The 22,013-nt window shown below is 35.2% G+C and overlaps 3 protein-coding genes across 5 annotated transcripts; 2 read left to right on the top strand and 1 right to left on the bottom strand.

The window, feature by feature from the left end:
• Positions 1-3,606: 3,606 nt before the first annotated feature.
• Positions 3,607-5,687, bottom strand: LOC104825368 (uncharacterized protein At4g06744-like). Its single transcript, XM_010557693.2, has 2 exons — positions 4,749-5,687; positions 3,607-4,361 (listed from the first exon to the last, which is right to left on the bottom strand). Exons 1-2 carry the CDS (start codon positions 5,618-5,620, stop codon positions 3,788-3,790), a joined length of 1,446 nt encoding a protein of 481 aa, XP_010555995.1. The 5' UTR covers positions 5,621-5,687; the 3' UTR covers positions 3,607-3,787.
• A 1,745-nt stretch (positions 5,688-7,432) lies between these two features.
• Positions 7,433-13,400, top strand: LOC104825367 (polyadenylate-binding protein 8). Of its 2 annotated transcripts, XM_010557692.2 has the most exons (10): positions 7,433-7,788; positions 8,116-8,350; positions 9,672-9,790; positions 10,123-10,779; positions 11,048-11,125; positions 11,294-11,383; positions 11,669-11,806; positions 12,310-12,480; positions 12,709-12,915; positions 12,991-13,227. In XM_010557692.2, exons 1-10 carry the CDS (start codon positions 7,780-7,782, stop codon positions 13,225-13,227), a joined length of 1,941 nt encoding a protein of 646 aa, XP_010555994.1. In that variant the 5' UTR covers positions 7,433-7,779. The 2 variants fall into 2 exon arrangements, with proteins under 2 accessions (XP_010555994.1, XP_019059504.1); XM_019203959.1 differs by lacking the exon at positions 7,433-7,788 and having other exon boundaries at positions 7,832-8,350; positions 12,991-13,400.
• Positions 13,401-16,931: 3,531 nt separating this feature from the next.
• On the top strand, positions 16,932-20,296 carry LOC104825366 (filament-like plant protein 7). Of its 2 annotated transcripts, XM_010557690.1 has the most exons (5): positions 16,932-17,014; positions 17,522-17,616; positions 17,727-19,486; positions 19,580-19,640; positions 19,713-20,296. In XM_010557690.1, exons 2-5 carry the CDS (start codon positions 17,533-17,535, stop codon positions 20,136-20,138), a joined length of 2,331 nt encoding a protein of 776 aa, XP_010555992.1. In that variant the 5' UTR covers positions 16,932-17,014; positions 17,522-17,532; the 3' UTR covers positions 20,139-20,296. The 2 variants fall into 2 exon arrangements, with proteins under 2 accessions (XP_010555992.1, XP_010555993.1); XM_010557691.1 differs by lacking the exon at positions 16,932-17,014 and having other exon boundaries at positions 17,525-17,616; positions 17,717-19,486.
• The last annotated feature ends 1,717 nt before the right edge of the window (positions 20,297-22,013 follow it).

The following is a 22,013-nucleotide window of genomic DNA, read 5'->3' as shown; positions in this document are numbered from 1 at the left end:
CTCTTCCGAAGCTAACATTTAGCTGACAACAGACACTTCTCATAAGCTCATCAAGTGTCACTTCACTTGCTTTGTTACAAATGCATATTGTCTTGGTTTTATCTTCATCTCTTTTCCATTCATACAATCCATCTTCATTTCTTTCCCAAATACCATCATACCTTACACACACACATGTATACAAATCTTCAATACCATCCATTTTTCTGTAAAAACCAACAACATTCATCATTTCCTAAACCCAAAATCAGTTTTCGGATTTCATACCCTACACCCATATCAAAGCATATAATTTTAAAAATGGAATGATAATAGACGAAATTGATTAGGATTTATAGCTATTGTACCTTATAAGCAGATTTTTCCATCAATCGCCCCAAAAAAACGACGCAAAAATCGCTCCAAAAGCTCAAAAATCTGTAACAATGGAGGTGCCCTAAAGGGAACGATATAACAGGAAGCGAAGGGGAGAGATGACGGACGAGAGTTTCGGGGCAAAAGTGCTTTTTCAAATAAAAAGTCCACGTGTGTTTAATTTCATTTTTGAGGGTATTTTTGACTTTTTCAAAACAGGGATATTTAAGTAATTTTGATAAAATAATGGTGTACAATTTGTTAAAATTTCCCGTCCTTGTTTTGCTGGTGTACGCCTGAAATTCATGCGACCCAGGTCGTGCATTTTAGAAATTTTGCCTTTCAGATCTGATAAGTGGACCTACATATTTTTATACATCTTTTATACTACTCTACATATAGATATGTGGGTTATTTTATAAATTCTGTGTGTGTGTATATATATATGAATTTCAAGGATCATTACTTTCTCTGTTAAAAACAAATACAAATATCTAAAATTAATAATTTAAATATTAATTATCCTATTATTATTGAATGTAGCAAATGTCATGAAAAGATTTATCCTTAAATCAGGATCAAATTTTAGTATTTAGCACTTGGAATTTTAAAAATCAGGACGTCTATTCATAAATAGTAAAATTAGTTAATCTTCGTGTACAAATAAATTTAAAAAGATTATATAAGAAACAGAGTCGACAAAAAAGGAAACAATAGGAAAAAAGAATGAAGTTAAAGAAAATTTTAAGAAAAATAAAAGGTAATGCACAATTGATAGGTAATTAATTACACTTGATAGGTCAATATTTAGTCTTTATATTAAAATAATGAAAATATTTACATTGTTCAGAGCTAAAAATATTTCATTCTCTTAAAAACATACAGTGGAAAATAAAATAAAACCCATTTATTTTGCCTATTCTCCTTTTTTTTTCCTTTTGGTCAGTTCCGAGTGTCGGCAAGACCAAAGCATATGAAAGAATCTCTCTCTCTCTCCCTCGCCCACACACACACCGACATTAATCATTAATGTAATGTGCTAAGCATTAATCATTATACCATCTCTCTCTCTCCATATATATATCTAATGTACGTGGCAGAATATGTGAATTTTATTCTAAGGATTGGTATTGAAGCTAATATATAAAAAAATTAATATCAATTGTATACTACATGAATGGCAGTTCTAATTAAATATTTATATTTATCAAATTATAGTTGGAGACTTGGCGCAATTTGATTAAACAAAAGGAAAAAAGGAAAGTGTCGCATATCACACATGCGGATAATGCTGCTATAGATTTTCGTTGTTGTGTCATTTTCATCGAAAATCATTTAATTTTCAATTATTTCCAAATAAAAAAAATAGGAAATGAAGCAGACACATTTTTTTTTTTTGTATTACGTATTCAATGTAATTCCAAACCGACTCTATTATTAAAAGAAGACAACGTTCAACAAGTTGTTGTAAAGAGGTGACTTCGGTCTGAGACCCAGTCTGGTTAAGGCAGCTGCTCACGAGTTGTATGAGTTGACTCAGTTAATTTAGCTTTTGTCTCGATATATTCGGTTTGAGTTCTGCAAACAAACAAACATTGCTATATTATCCGATCCGTGTGGCCGAATGGTATAACTGATCGAAAAAAGTAAAGGTATCTTTATCATTAACTTATGTTTGAACCCAACCTAGATAGTTCAACCGGTGAAACGGGGGGCAAAGCGTATGTCCCGCCCCGAGTTCGAACCCCAAACCGGGGAGAGAGTGCATAATTCAAATCACATGGCTGACTCCCGATCCTGAGATTAGTCTGGGCATCGGCTCAGGAAACCCAGTTACCCAAAAAAAATGTTTGAATAAGAAAACATACAATTTAATTGTAGTACACAGGTTATCTCCGTATCTTAGGAGATTAGTTAGATCCAATGAATTTTTAAATTTAAAAATTATTACATTATTAATTAATCATGTAAACCTTTGTATCATTTTCCAGCTTTTTTTAGAACTAAAAAAAGAAACTTTACTAGAAATTGTAGAGAATCAAATTTTATGTGAATTCACATTGGTGTTCCTTGTTTATTTGATTTGGAATTTGATGATTTGCATTCCAATTAGCATATAGCCTCAATTGTTTTGAAGATTAGAGACAAAAAAAAAATATTAGATTGATGACTAAGTTTCGATAAATAAAACCTTCAAATCGGAAAGACTCTAATATTATATTAGATTAAGATGAAAAATAATTTGAATAATCAATTATGTTGTAACTAAACATAGGACAAAATGTTTATAATAGAAATTACCAAAATGAAGTTTTCGAACCCAATTCAAATGTAGAATATAAATGAATACTTAAACAAACATAATACTACAAAGAACTAATCTTAGAAAAGATAGAAACTTAGAATTTTAATATATGTTCTCCAATAAAATATAATAAAAAAAATTTAAATAAATCAAACTCAGACGGCATTTGGTGTGTCCTCATTGTTTCGATATGAAAAGAACAAGGAAAAGAAAAGGAAATTTGTTGGAATTGACACTATGTGCCTTAGAGAGAAAGTAACAGTCGAACCGACAACGATCCATAAATTATTGAAGAACATTATTAGCTTTTGATAGCACAATCCGTTTGGAAAACTTCAAAAAAAAAAAAGCAAAAGGAAATTTTTATTTGTAATTTGCCCACCACTTGAACCCTCCATTTGTCATTCACAAGTATGAAAGCAATAATAACTAACTCTAAATTGCAAAGGATAATTCAATATATCAAAGTTGATTAATTGTATTCGGTAGTGATGTGAAATCGGATTTTTTTTTCCTAATTAAGTGGGTGAAGACGTCGATTTCTATTCATTCGTATATTTGATAAATATATGAAGTTATGAGTTCAAGGATTGGCATCAAAGAATCTGTTTTCATTAAAAAAAAAAGAAACTATTTTATGATATTTTTGTATTATATCATGATATGTCTCCTTAAACTCAAGAAGATTGCTTAAAAAAATAACTAGATTTAATATTCGAACTTGAATGTGCTCCCTTCCCACCCGGAAGTTCGAATTCGGGGCGGAACAGACGCTTTAAGCCTCCATTTCATCGATTGAACTACCCAAACACTCTGGTGATTTTCTTGCGATTTTGGTTTAGTTGTATATTGCAATAAAAACTTCCACCCTCTATCCCTAACCTCATTAAATCCCAAATAAAAGCAAGCACCAACCGGTTGAATCATATGTACTTGAAATATACGGATTAAGATTACAATATGAACTACCAACTAAAAGTTACAATGACGTATTGTATGTAAATTGACGAGAGAAGTGACATTATTTCAACTTATCATTACCGAAACTTGGATCAACACTTGCAAATCACCGACCAGAGTGGACAACTTAATTACACTTGCCTTCTCACAATCCTCATTACAAAATGACTAGAGGTTACGAACGCGGTCCGTATTAAGAGCATTGTAAGATACCGAAGGTGGCGGCGAAGGTAAACCGGGAGGACTACCTCTACCGGGTTTAAGACGGTATGGGCTCTTGCTACAAGGCATCCAAAATACCGATTCGGGGTTTGGACACGACTCTTTTCTCATGAAGAACTTTGCGCAATCATCGGGGGATCGTTGATTCGGAAGGTCGAGAATGCAATTCATCCGAACATCGAGAACCCTTTTCTTTATTAGCTCCCGACATTTTGGACCGACCTGCGTGAAGTAATTGTATGATAAAGACAAGTTTTGGATCCTAGGAAGATCGCAGACAATCTCTGGTACGGCTCCGTAGAACTTGTTTCTTGCCAAGTTGAGCTGTTCCATCTTGCCTAAGCAACCGAAGGAGTACGGTATTGGACCGGTTAACTGGTTAAACCCGACATCGAATACCGTTGCCTGGTTTAGTTTACCGATTTCGTACGGTAAGCAACCGGTTAATGCGTTGTTCAAGAAAAGGACTTCTTGTAGGTATTTGATATTGCCTATGCTGCTGGGAATCTGACCCGTGAATCTGTCGCATCATATAAAATAATAAAGAAAAAAAATTAGGTATTTATGATGGCTTAAATTATTTGTGGACCATACCACCAACTACATATTATTACACTTAGTTTAAACCTTAATTTTATCCAAGATTTAATTATCTACTTTAGCAAACAAATCAACTATAAGATAGTATTGCAAACATAATTTAGATTTGTCCAAATTATTTATGAATAAACACATATATACCCATAATTAGGGTCTAACCTAATTATTTATCAATGCACTTAAATATTCTTTTACACGAATAATTAGGGTTTAATCTACGTAAAGTCTACAGTATTTCTGTATAATTATTCGTACCAATAGACGCATATATCAATCGCATTTCATGTATTATAAAGCGTTGTAAGACCTGTTGTTGGCGAAAGTGAGGTAAAGAGCGGTGATGGAGCCGAGATTATCAGGCAACCTCTGAACGAGATTGTTGTTGTTGATGAACAAAACGTCGACGTCGAGATTGAAAACCTGAGGAGGAACCGAACCCGAAAGCGAATTGAATCTCAGATCGAGGAAAGTCAAGTTCTTCGCTTGAAGAACCGAGCTCGGGAACTCTCCCGACAGCTTGTTGTTACTGAGATCGAGTTCGAACAAGTACTTCAAGTTCTCGACTCTTGGAACTGAACCCACGAACTGGTTCGAGTTTGCATGGAAGATGGTGACTTCCTCTAACTTGTCGAGAAAGTTATCGAGACGCAGATTCTTGCCGCTGAAGTTAAACTCGTTAAATCTCACGCTTGCGACTGCGAGATCCTTTGTTCCTGGATAAATAGCACAGTCGAAACCAACGTATTTGTCATCTGCGCAAACATCCGTACCATTCCATGTTCTGGTTATGTCCTTTGGATCACATTCGATGAGCCCTCGAAACCTCTGGATCACCGGAATAGCTTTCCTGATAAATGGGCTCAGCGGCGGTCGCGGAGGCTGCGGCCGAGTCACTCGTGGCGGTGCCGGTGGCGGTGGTGACGGCTTGGGCGGTGGCGGTGGCCGGGGAGGAGGAGGGCAAGGAGGCGGCGGCGGGGGCAAAGGGCAGTTCTCGGGTTCCGGAGACGGTGGCGGAGATTCATCACCGCCGCCGCCGCCGCCGCCGATGATGATTTCTAGGGTTTTTCTGTCATTGTTGACGTCGGCGGTGGCTCGGGCATGATGGGGACGTGAAATGGAGGGGAGGAGGAGAGTCAAAATCAAGAGGATGAGAGGAAATGAGGGATGATTTCTGCTCATGTTTGATAAAAGGCTTTTGTGGTGTGGTTTTTACTTGTAGGATAAGGTTTTCAAGGTTATATAAAGACATTGGGGAAAGCGTACAGCGAAGACTTGTAATGTTTTCAAGTCAATCCACATGCATGTCTTATGGATGAATGTTTGATTTTAACCTATAAATGAAAAAAAAAGGAAAAAGAGATTTAATAGTTGCAAGTTGCAACAATAAATAATATTTATTATTATATATATATATTAATGATTGGGGATAATAATGTGTAAACATAAGTGTTCAATGTGCGGAGAGTAAAACTTCTGTTTCTCTCCGAGGGTCTCACCTCGGTTCAGTTTAGCGTAAACCGGACTTCAATCATAGTTCATTATTGTCGTAAGACTCGTAACTCTGTGTTTTGGCTTGAGGCTTCATTTTTAGGTCATCTTAACGACGTCTTATTCGTTCTTCTTGATTGGCCGTGCGGTGAATGGATTGAGTTAAATAATAAAATTTATACTAAACCGATTTCGCAAATATACGGATCGATTGTAATAATAGAGTTGAACACAGTGATTGCATATATCGATTCTAATTTTACCTATGACGCAAGTCGATTGGTTGGTTGGAAAAAATATATCTAAAAATACTATAGGTTCGAGCTTTCACCTATGTATAGAATTTTGTTTCAAATGATTTATATTGATTTACAGTTCTTGTTTCAGTTTGAGAAATTCAAACTTATAATCTAGATGTATACGGATCATGGTTATCCTCTATCTAAGATTTTCATATGATCTTCTGCATCTTTACGTCCATAATAGAAACATTAACGTCCGCTTTTATCATTCCTAAATCGAATTAGTATTGATTAGTAAGTCTATCATATGTGTTCAAAATATTAATTGAATCTATTTTATAAATGAATTCCAGTTTAATTATCCCAAATCTCTTTGTGAATAACTAAACCAAATTCAATTCATATACGTGATCAACGTTCAATTCATAAAGTCTAAATAAACAAAAAAATGCATATAATTACATGAAATATAACAAGAGATCAATAATATCACTATATACCTAATGTACATAAAAGTGATAAAAATAACAAAAAAATTAAAACCGTGAAAAATTCAAAATTTTTCATCGAAAATAAATAAAATTAGTATTTACGACAAAAATTTACGTTGTATTATGTCATAAATTCCGAAAATAAATAAAATAAATTTAAAAAATAAATAAAATTAATATTTGCGACGGAGATTGTCATCACACATATTAAAATTTTTGTCATAAATAATGTATGTTATTTTTATTTTTATGTTTATATGATTATCAATTACAAAATTTAACTATTTTTTCAGAAAATCTATTATTAAAACCCATTTCTACATGACATCGTGTCTATACGGTTTAGAACGACATCGTCCGTAAAAGATTGTAGACATCACCTACAAGTTCAAGTAGAATCCAAATAATGATTTTAATCGATTGTGTATGTTTAGGGTGTGTTAAAAAAATTTAAAAAATAAATTCATAACAATCCAACAAAATCATAAAAAATACGATATTAAGTCTTTATTATGAATTAAAAATTTTAAATACAAGCTAGTTATTTTTTATGTATTTGAAATGTATTACAATATTAATTATTTATACCGCAAATCAAATTTTGTTTTGTTTTTTATTTTTAAAATCTATTCTCGTAGAGAGCACTTGATAATGTGGGACCCACAGAAAGGCATCCGACCAGAACCAACGGCTGAGATTTCGTTATCTCCATGAGACAAAACTTAGGGTTTTATGACACCGTATTTAAACTCATCAGTTCTGCTCTCTGCAGTCTTCCCTGCTTTGTCCGATCACTCGGCCTCCGACTCGGCCGATTTTCTGACTCGCCGCCACAACCCTCGCCGGCGGTGACCGTCGATTTTTTGTTCCCTCCTCGGAAAAAAGACAACAAAAAAGGGGAAGCGGAAAAACCCCCAAAAGCCCAGATTTCATTCTTTTTCATTTCCCCGAAATATTTGCTTTTTATTTTCCGACACCGTTTTTTTATACCCTCTCTTGCCGTAGCAAATAATCAGAGGAGAGGGAGGATAAGAAGGAACACCCTCCCTTCCCAAAACAAAGCAGGGAAGCAGTAAAAGAATTTGCGGAGGAGTTTTTTTTTCAATTGTTGTGAAGGATGGCTCAGGTTCAGGGGCAGGGGCAGAATGCGAACGGTGGAGTGGCCCTCGCCGGCGGTGACCGTCGATTTTTTGTTCCCTCCTCGGAAAAAAGACAACAAAAAAGGGGAAGCGGAAAAACCCCCAAAAGCCCAGATTTCATTCTTTTTCATTTCCCCGAAATATTTGCTTTTTATTTTCCGACACCGTTTTTTTATACCCTCTCTTGCCGTAGCAAATAATCAGAGGAGAGGGAGGATAAGAAGGAACACCCTCCCTTCCCAAAACAAAGCAGGGAAGCAGTAAAAGAATTTGCGGAGGAGTTTTTTTTTCAATTGTTGTGAAGGATGGCTCAGGTTCAGGGTCAGGGTCAGAATGCGAACGGTGGAGTGGCCGCTTCTGCGGCGGCAGCGGGGCAGATGGGGACGACGTCGCTGTACGTCGGCGATCTGGACCCGACAGTAACGGACTCGCAGCTCTTCGAGGCCTTTGGCCAAGTGGGTCAGGTGGTTTCTGTTCGTGTCTGCAGGGACATGACGACTCGGCGATCTCTCGGCTATGGCTATGTGAACTACGGAAATTCTCAGGATGGTTGGTCTCCTCAATCAGCTTCTCGATTGTTTTGTGATTTGAATTTAATCCGAATCAGGGTTTTCCCATAATCTTCAGCTCGGTTTTGTTAGCGGGTCTATGTTCGATTGAACGTGCGGTGTAGGTTTAGGGTTTATGATGTTTTTCATGGGATTGACTGATATGTTCATGGAGGATGGTAGCGAAATAATATTAATTGCGTAGGATTATGCAGAAGGGGCTAACTTTAATATGATCTAGACAGCTTAATTCATTGTTCCTGTGCTTTGTTTTCCTTTTTTAGTTCTCATCTTCACAAAAAACACGTGAAGCTTAGTATTCCCTGATTTGGGTTGGCATCATGTTAGCTATACTGACAATTGGAGATGAGTAAATTTGTGTTCCTTTTTGATGATTAGCTTATTTCCTGAATTAGGTGTTTTGCACCCTGGGGGTTTGAACTTACTACTTGGATCATCGAAATTCTATTTAGAGATCTCATGGACGTATGGCTAAGTAGCTTTTCTTCTGCATTGGCTCTTTGGTGTGAACTAGATGAATGTGGAAGGTTATCAGGGTTAGGTGTATGTTGATGTATACATATGTACATACACATACCAAGAAATGTAGGAAGGATGGCGTCTAATGAAATGACAATTTTAGGTGTAAGATGAAGGTGAACGGATGATGTAATGTATAAAAGAATCATATCTTTTCCTGAATATTATGTGTTTCCGTATATTAATTCAGATAAACTATCTTTCTTTAATAGGCCAAATTCTAAATTCTGTGACTTGATTCTATGTTGCTGGATTTTGGATGACTTTATTGTTATGCCTTCGAATGGTTGGTTTTGTTTATTGAGTTTTTGTTGTCAACATTAGGAGAGAGTTTAATGTTGAAAAAACTTATGAGCTACGTTCCTCTATGTGTAGCTGAGATTATTGTAGCATGCATAGATTCCAAGTTCATTTTCCCATTTGCCATGTAACTCAAATTTATTGAAGAACTAGATTTGTCTTGGTTTAGCTGTCCCTCAAGATTTAGCTAGGGTTTAAGTCTTGAGTCTTGACAACTCGGTATTTGGTAACTGGCTGAGAATCACCAAAGCAGTTATGTCAATCATGCTCGATAATTATGATAATCATGCTTGGATTTGATGGCTGCCAATCTTCATCTTTTATTCGTATTACAGAATAAAATGGTAGCTAAGTTTTCTAGGATGGACCGATGAAGTATTAGTTTCCTTTTTGTGGCATTTATGTTAAGTAATTCTAGTTTTTGTGCATATTAATTTCCTTTTTACGCATCTCCGCTGATTTTGGGTAATTGTTTTTGACAGCTGCAAGGGCGCTGAATGAACTGAATTTTATAGCTCTAAACGGAAAGGCTATTAGAGTTATGTATTCGGTCCGTGATCCAAGCACCCGTAAAAGCGGAGTTGGTAATATATTTATCAAGGTACATGCAGCTTACTTATCAATTTCCATTTGCATGGTTCCTCTTGTGTCATATTCATTCCCCTTCAATTACTTGCACACATAAGCTTCCTTCCCTTTTTAAAGTAAATCTTAATGGGAAATATATTCTTAAATAAGTCACTGGTGGCTATCAAGTTAGAGTTAAAATCTTTAAATCAGTGCGGTGTTCACAATCAACATTAGGGAAAATTTAGCACATGCAGCTGGGAAAAAGTGTATTGAGACAAATGAATCGTGTCTGAAGGAACAACATGGGGATTAGATTTTTTGTTTTGATGACTTGCTATCTGACGTTGTGTGTACATGCTTCAGAGCCTTGACAAATCTATCGACCACAAAGCTCTCTATGACACATTTTCGGCTTTCGGGAGCATCCTCTCTTGCAAAGTTGCTACTGATGCCTCTGGTCAGTCAAGAGGCTATGGGTTTGTGCAATATGACAATGAAGAATCTGCCCAGAAGGCCATAGAGCAATTGAATGGGATGCTACTGAACGATAAGCAGGTGTATGTCGGACCCTTTGTTCACAGGCAGCAAAGAGAATCATTCGTTGAGAAGGCTAAGTTTAACAATGTGTATGTGAAGAGTATCTCTGAGTCCATGACCGATGAAGAGATGAAGAAAGTGTTTGGAGAGTTTGGACTGATCACCAGTTGTGTGATCATGAGAGATGGTGAAGGGAAATCAAAAGGTTTTGGGTTTGTCAATTTTGAGAATCCCGATGATGCTGCCAAAGCTGTTGAGGCTCTAAATGGAAAGAAATTTGATGAGAAGGAGTGGTATGTTGGGAAAGCCCAGAAGAAGTCGGAGAGAGAAATGGAACTGAAGAAAAAGTTCGAGCAAAGTTTGAAGGAGGCTGCTGACAGATCTCAGGGGTCGAACTTGTATGTTAAGAACTTGGATGATAGCATCACAGATGAAAAACTCAAGGAGCTTTTCTCTTCTTTCGGAACAATAACATCGTACAAGGTTTGCAACAGTCACTGGGAAGCTTCTTTCTCAAAGTTTACAAATTGCTCTAATTGTTTCTCAAATTTTCTTTTCCTCCATTAGTAAAACCACAATGAGCAGTCTTTTGGGTTTTTTCTTGTTTGAAATCCAAGTTATTTTCCTACTTACTGACTGATTCTAACTGCAGTTTGAAAATGAACAAGTAATAGAATGTAGCATGTTAGCTAGTTAATCAGCCTATTGATATTATTTAAATAGATTTTTCTTTTACATTTGGGTGTGACAGGTCATGAGAGACCAAAGTGGAGTTAGTAAAGGATCTGGCTTTGTCTCATTTTCATCGCCTGAAGAAGCCTCTAGAGCTGTAAGTTTCTATATGCGCGCATGCTTTCTTGCATGTAAGCGCTGTCATTGCATGCATGCCCATAGCTGCAGCTACATTATAATACAATATAAATACACATTGAATGCTTAGTTCTTCGTGAACTTGATAGGGACTGTAATGCTCGTGTTATTTCCTGTATTGGTTCAGATTGCGGAGATGAATGGCAAAATGGTTGTTAGCAAACCTCTATATGTTGCTTTAGCTCAGCGGAAAGAAGATCGTAAGGCTAGGCTGCAGGTATCTCAACTTGATCCTGTTTGTCTTAGAAGGACATGTTTCATGTTCTATTTTGTTTCTGTCAGCTCCATAGGTGGAAATAAACAGTTCTGTTCTGCTTCGTTCTAGAGTCTTTTCCTATTTCAGTTTGGACGGGATTGTTTGTGGAGTATGTAATATGCTCAGAGATTTGTTCCATGTTTCATGCTTTTGCAATAGTAATACCTGAATCCTTTTCAAAATCTGATATGCTTCGTTGATTACCAGCTTTCAATTAATACGATGAATAAATCTTAACATTTACAGGCTCAGTTTGCGCAACTGAGGCCCGTGAATATGCCACCTGTTGTCAGTCCACGTATGCCAATGTATCCGCCAGGCGGTCCTGGAATTGGTCAACAACTGTTTTATGGTCAAGGACCTCCGGCTATGATTCCTCCCCAGGTAGTATCTAACCTTTTTCGATATTCCAATTTCTCTCTAACGGTGCCAAATTGCTGACGATTGATGGACCATGCCTAAATGTACAAGGAAATCAAAGACTTTAGTAGTTTTATCAAATTATTATATAATTACCTCGTTGATATTATTCCACTAGCAATTACTATCGTCCCGATAAATTGCTGCAAGGTTACCTTCTGAAACTCTAGCTGCTTCGTAAAAGCGGATTGGGAAATGCTCTCTTTTGTTAATGATGCTAAACTGTTTCTGGAAGCACTTCTTTTATATCATTGAGATGTATAACAACCTCGGTGCATGCTTAAACATTCATGTTTTCTATAATCTTTTGGAGTTCTTAGGAGTGTTTCCAATTTTCTATTTGATGAACAATTATGGGTTTTCAGCCATATAAGGAAAGTTTCGATGATATTCTTAGTTTTTAGTTTATGTCGGACAAGTTGTGACGAGTAAGAGATATTAATTACATTGGTATGGCATGTGGACAGCCTGGATTTGGATTCCAACAACAACTTGTCCCCGGAATGAGACCAGGTGGGGCTCCGATGCCAAACTTCTTCATGCCAATGGTTCAACAAGGCCAGCAGCAACGGCCCGGTGGAAGACGTGGAGGATCTGTTCAGCAATCTCAGCAGCCTTCTCCTATGATGCAGCAACAGGTTTTATTGCTTTTCGCCATGACTTTTTCCCATGTTTGGTTGGACACTTTAGATGGCAACAACATTTTAAGGGAAAATAATTTCATAGAATCTGCATGAATCATGTAGAGTTACTGATCAATACCAAAATGCATGGATTGATATCGAATCCGGAATGTATTTATTGTGCATTTTTAATACCTGTCACCATTTTACCTAACTGTTTTGCGACGTCGATAACCTTGGCAGATAATCCCGAGGGGTCGTATGTACCGTTATCCACAACGTGGTGGCCTTCCCGAAGTTCCAATGCCGGGTGTTGCCCCAAGTATGCTTTCGGTTCCATATGATATGGCTGGTGCCGTTCCTCTTCGTGATTCCTCTGTTTCTCAGCCTGTTCCGATTGGAGCTTTGGCGTCTGCACTTGCTAATGCATCTCCCGAGCAACAGAGAACGGTAAAACAGGCTTCTGTTGCTTGTTTTTTCGAGTTTATTATGTTGGAATCAGACTTACCTTTCAATAACTAATAGATGCTGGGAGAGAATCTATACCCGCTTGTGGAACAACTCGAGCCAGACTCGGCAGCCAAGGTCACCGGGATGCTTCTCGAGATGGATCAGACCGAAGTGCTTCACTTGCTGGAGTCACCCGAAGCTCTCAAAGCTAAAGTCGCAGAAGCAATGGAGGTTCTGAGGAGTGTTCATCAACCAGCCGGTGCCGCCGACCAGTTAGCTTCTCTGTCTCTTAACGGCAACATCGTATCTTAACGAGTTCCTCAACCTTCGGAACTGACTTTATGTTCCTTTTGTTTAGGAGTCGGAAACAAAGAGTTTTTGCGGGAAACATGGTTTTGTTTGGTTTATACTTCGCCTGAGATTTTTGTTTTGAGAAGTACTTTTTGATACAATTTAATTTATTGTCTTCAGGTTTTTTATTTATTTATTCGTTTTGGATTTTGATATATAATAATGTTTTTAGTCGGTTCTACTGATGACCAGTTTGATGTAGGTTTTCTAACATATATCACGTGAAACAATGTAATTTGATCAAGGAAGACAAAATTGTGTTTGTGTGTTCGTAGTGAAAATATAGAATCCCATTTTCCTGTGCTGTATTAGGAATTCCGGATCGAACTAAACGTCCTCGTTAGGTTCGACACGGTTTGATAACCCGGTCCAGATGCACTGCATCCGTGGTCGTTCCAACCGAACGAGACCCAGTCCGTCGATCTCCCCAGACCTCGGTCTCGAAATTTAGTTGGGTTATTACATACTTTATCATATCTTCCTTGATTAGACTCTAACGGGTTCTGTAATCCAATCCCGTGATCTAATGGTGATTTCCACTTGATATGAACTGCATTTATGCTCCAAATCTTGTCTAGGGATGGAAAGAAGATGTGGTCCGTGAGCTTCATTCAAGAACTAACAAATATGGCAAGTTGGCTTCACTTGTAATCTCGGGGTTTTTTTTGTTGAAATAATCGGGTGTCATGGGTCGAGGTTCAGACTAATCTCAGGGGCGGCAGCAAACCATGTGATTAGAATATAGACTCATCCCTCAACTTGAGGTTCGAACTCGGTTCGAACTCGGGACAGTACAAACGTTTTACATCTCCATTTAACCGGTTGAACTATCCAAATTGGGTTAATCTCGACCATATTGATGTATCCATAAACTTTTATTCTATTTTCTTCAACAAACACGACTAGATACACGGTTCCTAGTGGAGTATCAAGTGTTATATTCGAAAAGTTCGGTATTGTATTTTAAAATTTATACTTAGATTCGAGGGTTACAAATAATCGAAATACGCACATTCGGGACAATATCCATATTCACGTTTATTCTTTATATAAAAAAAATCAAGTTTATTTAATAAAAAAATACTAATTTTGATTTTCAAAATTTTAAAAGAAAAAGGAGTAATTTTAGATATAGATGAATAATAGTGAAAGTATAGGTGAAGAGAGTTGGTGAGAGAGATAAAAATGAGTTTAGTGTATTTGAGAGAATATTGAAAAATGATGAATTTTTAATTCAAAATAAATATATTTTTTTGAAAATATTATAAATATATAGAGTATAATTATCTATAACAAAACTATTCATGTACCTATAGATTCGAATTCATGAGTATTTAGAGATTTGAATTCGAAGTTAAATAAAGGTAAGTATTCAGTTGTTGGTGAATACCCAATTTTTGGATAATTTTGTCCACCTACATTTAGCATTCTAGAGGATATTAAAGATGAATTACCTAAACTTAGCATTTTTAGAAGATGCAAACAATTTTTTGGAATTGCATCACCTTTGTATTGTATATACAAAGAAATATAATCTAGTGTTTTTTAAAGGAGTGAACAAAATGAAATATTCAGGAAAGAAAATAATAGTTCAATGGACCAACCAACCATTAATTTTTATTATCCCTAAATTGTAAAATAATATATTATTTCGGTGTCATAAAATAATTCCACAGTTAATAATCTTTTCTTTTGTTTCTATATAGAATAATTAAAACCTTCTCCGGGGCCCTCCAATAGCTTTTCCTAACGTCTCTTCTCATTTATTAATTTTACATGAATTTATTAATGTTCATTTTTTTTGCCTTTTTCTTTTCTTTTCTTTTCTTATTTTTTTTTTAAAATTGGCATCATTAGCAATTGGTCATGTAAGAGTAAAAACTGTCGGTGGAGAGGACGTTGGCATCCTATGACCCTCGTTGAATAAGGAAAAGGGGCAGACAAAATAATATTTGTCTATTTTAATGGATTGCTTTGCATGATTGATGTAAAAAAAATGTTTAATTTCTCATAAAAATATAAATAATAGGTTTTTAAGAACAATTACATCTACAAATCTAAGTAATAGACAAATCTATAACATTGCTTATTAAAGAAATAAACTGATTTATCTTTGTACGGATATATAAAGCGAGAAATTTTTAAGAATAAGTTTTTTTATAAGAGAAATTGTATAAAAATTCTAAATAAATATCTTAACTATAAAACTTTCATATAAATATCTAAATTTTTAAAAAATTAAACAAAAATACCTAAACTTTTAAAAATTTTCTAAATAAATCTAAAATCAGTGTTTACTATTTTTGTTTGAAAAAGATTTGAACTTTGGTTTATTCAGAAAATTTTCAAAAATATAAATATTTATATAGGATTTTTAAAAAATTCAGAAATTTATATAAAAAATTTATATTTTAGTTATTTATCTTGTATTTTTATAAAAGTTTAGGTAATACAATTTGTTTTTATAAAATCGAATGAAATGATTTTCTATAGAGAAAATAGAAGAAAGTCTAGGAAAATAATTTTTATAAAATCTAAAAATTAAAAAAAAAACAATTAAATCGAAATATAACTTAAACAAATGTAAACAAAGTTTGAAAAAAATAAATAGAAAGAAGCTACAAGAGAAATGTCATTGTCCTTTGTCACTAGGCTAAGACCTTGTCGTTTTCCCAAATCTTTATCATTAGGTGTAAATATATAATATATGGTCCTAATTTAGTTTCATGCCTTAGTTTGCATATATTCTCTCTGGGTTTTCGCATATTTCTTTTTCAGGGGTTAGTAGTAGTAGTGGTACGTCGTTGTAATGAAACAAATTTAATGATGATTTTTAAATGAAAGCTTTCTACATTCTACCAACCAAAGAAAAAAAAATGTTCTCGAGACACCTTTTAGAAAAATTTCGTTTTTATTATGTCAATTTTCTTTTTCCTTTTTACCCATGTGTTCAAGTATTTTTATCCTTCAACTTAGATGGAGAACTAAATAATAGATAATCAAAATTGTGTGAGATTTAAAAGTCGATTTAATATTTTTATAATAAATTAACTAAATTCAAACTAATCGAAATAACAACACAAAAAAGAAAGAAAATCTCTTTAGAAAATAAATTTTTTTTAATAAATTTGAGTTTGATAAAAAAAATTAAAAACTAACCAAATTCAATAAAAATCGAATATATAATTTTTTTTAAATGTAAAATTTTGAATGTGTTAATTATCTTTTACTAAAAAAAAATTGAATGTGAAAGAAATTAAATCGAAACCCAACTAAAATCTAAAATATTCACGAAAAACAAAGTTTTAGCAAATTGGAAATTATTTTGTTTATGAATTTCTTAATGAAAAATCTGGATATGGTATACAAAAATATTAGTTCTAATACTTACTTTGTAAACTGCGTAGTGATTTTGTGACAGCTAATACGTCTGTTTCACAGCTTATAAACATTTTTATTCTTATCACTATATATAAAAAGAGCAAACACCGAAAAACATTGCTACATACAATTTTATCCGACAGTTAGCCATTTATATCTGAAGTTTTAATAACATAACAGTGAAATTAAATGAAATATATTTTGATGATATGATTAAAAAAACTTTTTTTTATATTTATATAACGCACATCAAATACATAGTGGCTTCATGACTTCATAATTCCAGTACCTTTAGGTTCTCTCTTCTTCTTCTTTGTTGCAGAGATTGTTCAGAAGCTTCATCAACTCGGAAACTACATAAGAGCACGTAAGAATCTTACAACCAAAACATCCCATTCATGTCCTGTTTTTTTTCCTCTGTTTAATTTTTTGGTGGGTCGTTTCTTTTTCCTCTTTCACTTAAGCTGTAATTAATTTTGGAACCCGATTTAAGATCTCGTTATTTGTTCATCTGAACATTTTGAAAGGAGATAACAAACAGAGGATTTTCCGAAGAACCGATATATAATCAACGAGATTATCAGAAAATTTAAGGTTGTATTATCATATGAGGAACTGCAATTTATGCTCCCCACAGTTAAAACTTAGAAACCCTATTGATTGTTTTTCAGTTATCGAGTTCTTCATCATCCGATTATTTTTTTTTTTTTTTTTTGTAAAAGATCATCCGAAATTAGAATGCTCAAAGGAGAGATGAGGTTGATCCTCATGTCTACTTGGGTTTTGATTCTGTACCCTCGAATGAATTTTGATTCATTTTGAATTATTTCTTGACATTTGATGATTTCATTGGCGTTGATGATGAAATCTGAAGAGCCATTGATCATGGAAACAAGCTCATGGAAACAGAGGAAGATGAACTCTGCAACTGAAACGGTAAACCCCTCTTCGAGGAGAATCAAAGGAAAGGTAAAAAAACAACGAAATTCCCAACTCCACAAGTCGGTTTTTGTTCCGATCTTCTCGCTTCGATATGCTGTTTTTTTATTTCCCGATGATTGATCGTCAGATGTTCTTAGGCACGTATGGTTCCTCCGGGAAGCGGAGATAAACCCGAGAAAGCTCGGAAAAGTCTCAACGAGAAGCTTTCTACCGTCGTGATGGACTCTCGTACCGAAGATCGTCGCGTAAATGCTTGTGGCGGTGAAGATTTGTGTAACGAAATCGAGACAAGCTGGGAATTTTCGCCTTCGGGCGACGCGTCGGACGAGCTTTTGAAGAAACTCGAGTCTCTTGTTAAAGATCATGGAAGAATAGTAAGCGATGTGAACGACGGTGATTCGGCTGAGAGCAAGAACGAGAGGAAGCTGCACGGAAATTGTCTAACCGAGATGAAATGGAGGGTCGAAGGCTTAGCCGGCGAGAATCGTAAGCTGAGAAACTCTCTTGCGGCGGAAGAAAAGCTCGTGCAGACCCTAAACGATCGAAAATCTATGCTAGAATCTGAGTTTGAAGTTTTGAGGGGAAGATTAGATTCAGCCGAGAAAGAAAACGCGTTCCTGAGGTATGAGTTTCGCCTTCTTGAGAAGGATCTTGAGGTGAGGACAGAGGAAATGGAATATGCGCGGCGATCTATCGATTCAGCTCATAAACAGCAATTGAAGAGTGTGAACAAGATTGTCGAGTTAGAAGCCGAATGCCAAAGGCTACGCCTTTTGATCCGGAAAAAGTTCTCAGGAGGAGCAACAATGTTATTGCAGACAAAGTTTACGAGTGATGCAGAAGAACGGAGGATGGAAACGAGAAGAAGGAACACGGATATCCAGAATGGTTTCGCCAAGAGAGACGAATTCCATACCCGAAACCTTCAACACGATCTGTTGATGGAGCAGATAGACAATATCCGAGAGGAAAACAAGAATCTCAAGGAGATCATTCTGAAGAATGGCAGAGAAGTTAAACTTTCGCCCAGGCAGAATCAGAGTCTCTCCCGGGTTGGAAAGCTCGACGCCGGAAGCGAAGATGGCATTAGCTCTTCCGAGTCATTTCCCAAAGCCTTAGTTTCCAAACCCAGAGTCGAAAAAATCAGGAACTCGAGGGGACAGAGAGCCCATGGATCTTTGGAAATGAGTGTATACATGAAAGATTTCGCTGAGATGGAAAAGTTTGCTATCGTATCTGCGGACAAGAATTCAAGAGACGACGAAGATGATCGGCCTTTCGACTGGATTCAAGCCATCCTAAGCACTCTATCCAAGCAACAAAGGATCTCGAAACGGGGCGTAAAAGAGCTACTAGAAGATATCAAGATTGCTTTGGGGTGTATGGATGTTTCTAAAGATAACAAGAAACCCGAGGCAGAATCTACGCCTCTCTGCATCGGGTGGAAATCCCCGGAATCAGGCTCGATGACTAAGGAAGAGATCAAGAGGCATTTGGGTCTCAGTACACCGAATTTAACTGCAGATGACGAATCTTTGGTTGGCGAAAAAGACTCGGTTCAGATAGAGAGCGGAAAACAAGATCTCCGAGAAGAGAACGAGAATCTGAAGGATGAGATAAAGAAGATTGATCTCGAGAGCAAAGAGCTCAGACTTAAGTTGGAGGAATCAGAGGAGAAGATCAGAAAACTCGAGACTGAGATGAAAACGTTGAACGAGTCCAAGGAAATCGAGAAATCAATCAACGAAGAACTCGATACACAGCTCAGTGTTACGAGGGCTAAACTAAACGAGACCGAAAAGAAGCTGTCCTCGTTGGAGATTGAGCTTGATTACCGAAAGAGCTTTTGCGAAGAACTAGAGGGTACTTGTCTCGAGCTTCAGCTACAGCTCGAAAGGTTCAAGAACCGAAATCTTGCTTCAGTGACTCATTTTTCGCCTCGTTCTTTACGAGATCAATGTATCTAAGTCTTTTTTCTTGCATTTTGCAGTGTGCAGAAGAATGATCCAGCGGGTAATCCAATGGAGAAAAGCAGAAAGAGATTACAGAATGTGAGCAAAAACCCTAATATATTTTCGGGTTTCCGTACTGGAAGTCAATTGATTCATTACAAATTCTTGTAGGTTCGGGACATGGCCTCGGCTTCCGCCAAGTTAGCGGAGTGTCAAGGAACGATTCTGAACCTTCGGAAACAACTCAAAGCACTCGCCTTATCGAGCAACCTCGGTGGTTTGCCTTCCGAAAGAAGTAACATCGCAAAGTTTCCAGGCAAAGGATCTTCTCTCAGAGACCAAATGCTATTCAATACGGTTCCCCATGATGATGATGATGATGGTGATGATGATGATGATGGCATGGATGGCAATGCATTGATTGTGTACACTCCAAGGGTGTATTCGATCACAAAAGACGAAGAGAAGAAAGATGGGATCACAGCAATGGGGATGGTGAAGAGCCGTAAGAAGCATGGTTTTGGGTTCTTGAAGAAGCTTTTATACAGGAGGAGGAAGAGAGGAACAAGCAAGAAATGTCTTGCTTTGACAATGTGAAGAAGATTGTTACAAAAACATTAAAAAAAATAATAATAATAAAAAAAATTGATGATTTTGGGGTTTGATGATTGGTTCGTGGTGTAAAAAGGGTTTCAATGTAAATTTGTGAATGTTTTCTAATGTCGTAATGATAACATTGATTGTTTGTTTTTGGATGATGATGACGTTGATGTTGATGATGATGATAATGATGATGATGACGAAAAAGGTTTACGGTAATTTTTTTTTCCTAAAAATATGTAGATTGTATATTAGAAAGCCCATATAACGGCCTAATGAATGTGAATTGGGCTTTTGCAGATAAGCATATTGAGCCCACGCTCACATCATCATTCTTTATCCAAAGCCCATATCGACTTCTTAATTTAAAGTTTTTTCTTTTCTTCACTAGCACATATCTTTAGCCGAATACAACGGCATCAATGTGGCAATATATATACACACACATATACGTGCCTACGTATGTATGTGTATAATATTAGTTATGCTTTTAAACCACTTTTTCTCTCTTCATAAAAAGATATAGCTCCTAATGATGATCTAAATATGAGTAGCAAAGTAAAATATTTCTGAATTTATAAAATGGTGAAAAACTGATTATTAAAATTTTCATTTATCAAATTATTCCCAAAATTTTAAAATATGTCATTATAATTTTTAATTTTGTTAATTAGTGTTAAAAAAACCTCGACGATATTGATCCAAAAATCAGTTTGAAAATTATAATGACATATTTTGCAAGGTTTAAAATTATAATGACATATTTTATAAATTTGAAAATAAATTTGACGAGCGAAAAATTTATAAAATATTTTAATTTTGGTGCTTTTAACGTTTCCCTAATTTTTATTTTGGGTAACCATCGTTTCACTAATTTTAGTTCATATGAAAACTTTTGTACTTCTTTATTAATTTAAGTTTTATTTTACAAGAACAACCATTTTAGTTTAATTTAATTCAATTTTTTTGTTAATCGAATTAATCAAATCAAAATGAATCTAAAATCAACCAAAAATATATATTTAGAAAATTAACGTTAAACCCATATTTAATTATATCCGTACTAAATCAAATTCAAGAATTTAATCTGAATAAATTGAAATAAATGGAACTCAAAACAATTGTTTCATCAAATAAAAACTATGTAAATTAATCTATAAAATTAGCGCGGTTCAAATGTTTTAGATAGTTGAGTCTTTCGGTGGATAAAACGAAAACCGGACTCGTGATATGTAATTCTAATGAATGACTGCCACGTGACCGAACACAAGAATTGCGCATATTTGTCTTGTTCCCAACAAAAATATAAATTAAAATAAAAATTTTAATCCGTTAAACAGATTCCCAATTTCGATAAATAATTATAAATTCGAAATGTACTTTTTGTTTTCGATGAAATAAATGTATGCATTATTATTAAATTCATAAAGTTTTTTGTTTTGTAAAAAGAGAGACACTTTTCATCTGACTACCAATGATTACATGCACTGATTACAAAGATAATAACGCTCGCCTCCTTCATAATTATACAGTTAAGATGAATCACACATCGATTAAATATTGCTACATTAGTTTTCGTTAATTATACTAATTAATTAATAAATGAATAAATACACTTTTTTCATCCATAAATAACGTGTTGCCAAACATCTCTGATTCGTATGTAAATTTATGTTTCCAATACCAATGGACATATTTATGATCGAGTTAGTTTTATTATTTTCACTTTTTTTTCCCGTAATCAAAAAATTCTGATTCCTATATAATTTTTTTTATCTCATTAACCAATCAAGTTCTATAAATTTAATTTTTAAAAATCATATTAGAAAATTAGATTGAATTTGATTCATATAAATTAATATATGTATAACT

The sequence above is a fragment of the Tarenaya hassleriana genome, unplaced genomic scaffold, assembly GCF_000463585.1.
Source record: "Tarenaya hassleriana unplaced genomic scaffold, ASM46358v1 Cleome45, whole genome shotgun sequence".
Classification (NCBI taxonomy): Eukaryota; Viridiplantae; Streptophyta; class Magnoliopsida; order Brassicales; family Cleomaceae; genus Tarenaya; species Tarenaya hassleriana.
Note: the sequence above shows the minus strand (reverse complement) of the source record. Positions and strands in the feature narration are given on the sequence as shown.

What these genes read in the sequence shown, in the direction of transcription:
- LOC104825368 (XM_010557693.2), bottom strand. Translation starts at nt 5,620, where the DNA reads ATGAGCAGAAATCATCCCTCATTTCCTCTCATCCTCTTGATTTTGACT. An exon ending in CTCACTTTCGCCAACAACAG is followed by an intron (nt 4,362 to 4,748) that starts GTCTTACAACGC and finishes ATGATGCGACAG; the next exon opens with ATTCACGGGTCAGATTCCCA.
- LOC104825367 (XM_019203959.1), top strand. Translation starts at nt 8,107, where the DNA reads ATGGCTCAGGTTCAGGGTCAGGGTCAGAATGCGAACGGTGGAGTGGCC. An exon ending in CTGAAGAAGCCTCTAGAGCT is followed by an intron (nt 11,126 to 11,293) that starts GTAAGTTTCTAT and finishes GTATTGGTTCAG; the next exon opens with ATTGCGGAGATGAATGGCAA. An exon ending in CTCCCGAGCAACAGAGAACG is followed by an intron (nt 12,916 to 12,990) that starts GTAAAACAGGCT and finishes AATAACTAATAG; the next exon opens with ATGCTGGGAGAGAATCTATA.
- LOC104825366 (XM_010557690.1), top strand. Translation starts at nt 17,533, where the DNA reads ATGGAAACAAGCTCATGGAAACAGAGGAAGATGAACTCTGCAACTGAA. An exon ending in CTTCAGCTACAGCTCGAAAG is followed by an intron (nt 19,487 to 19,579) that starts GTTCAAGAACCG and finishes TGCATTTTGCAG; the next exon opens with TGTGCAGAAGAATGATCCAG. An exon ending in GCAGAAAGAGATTACAGAAT is followed by an intron (nt 19,641 to 19,712) that starts GTGAGCAAAAAC and finishes AAATTCTTGTAG; the next exon opens with GTTCGGGACATGGCCTCGGC.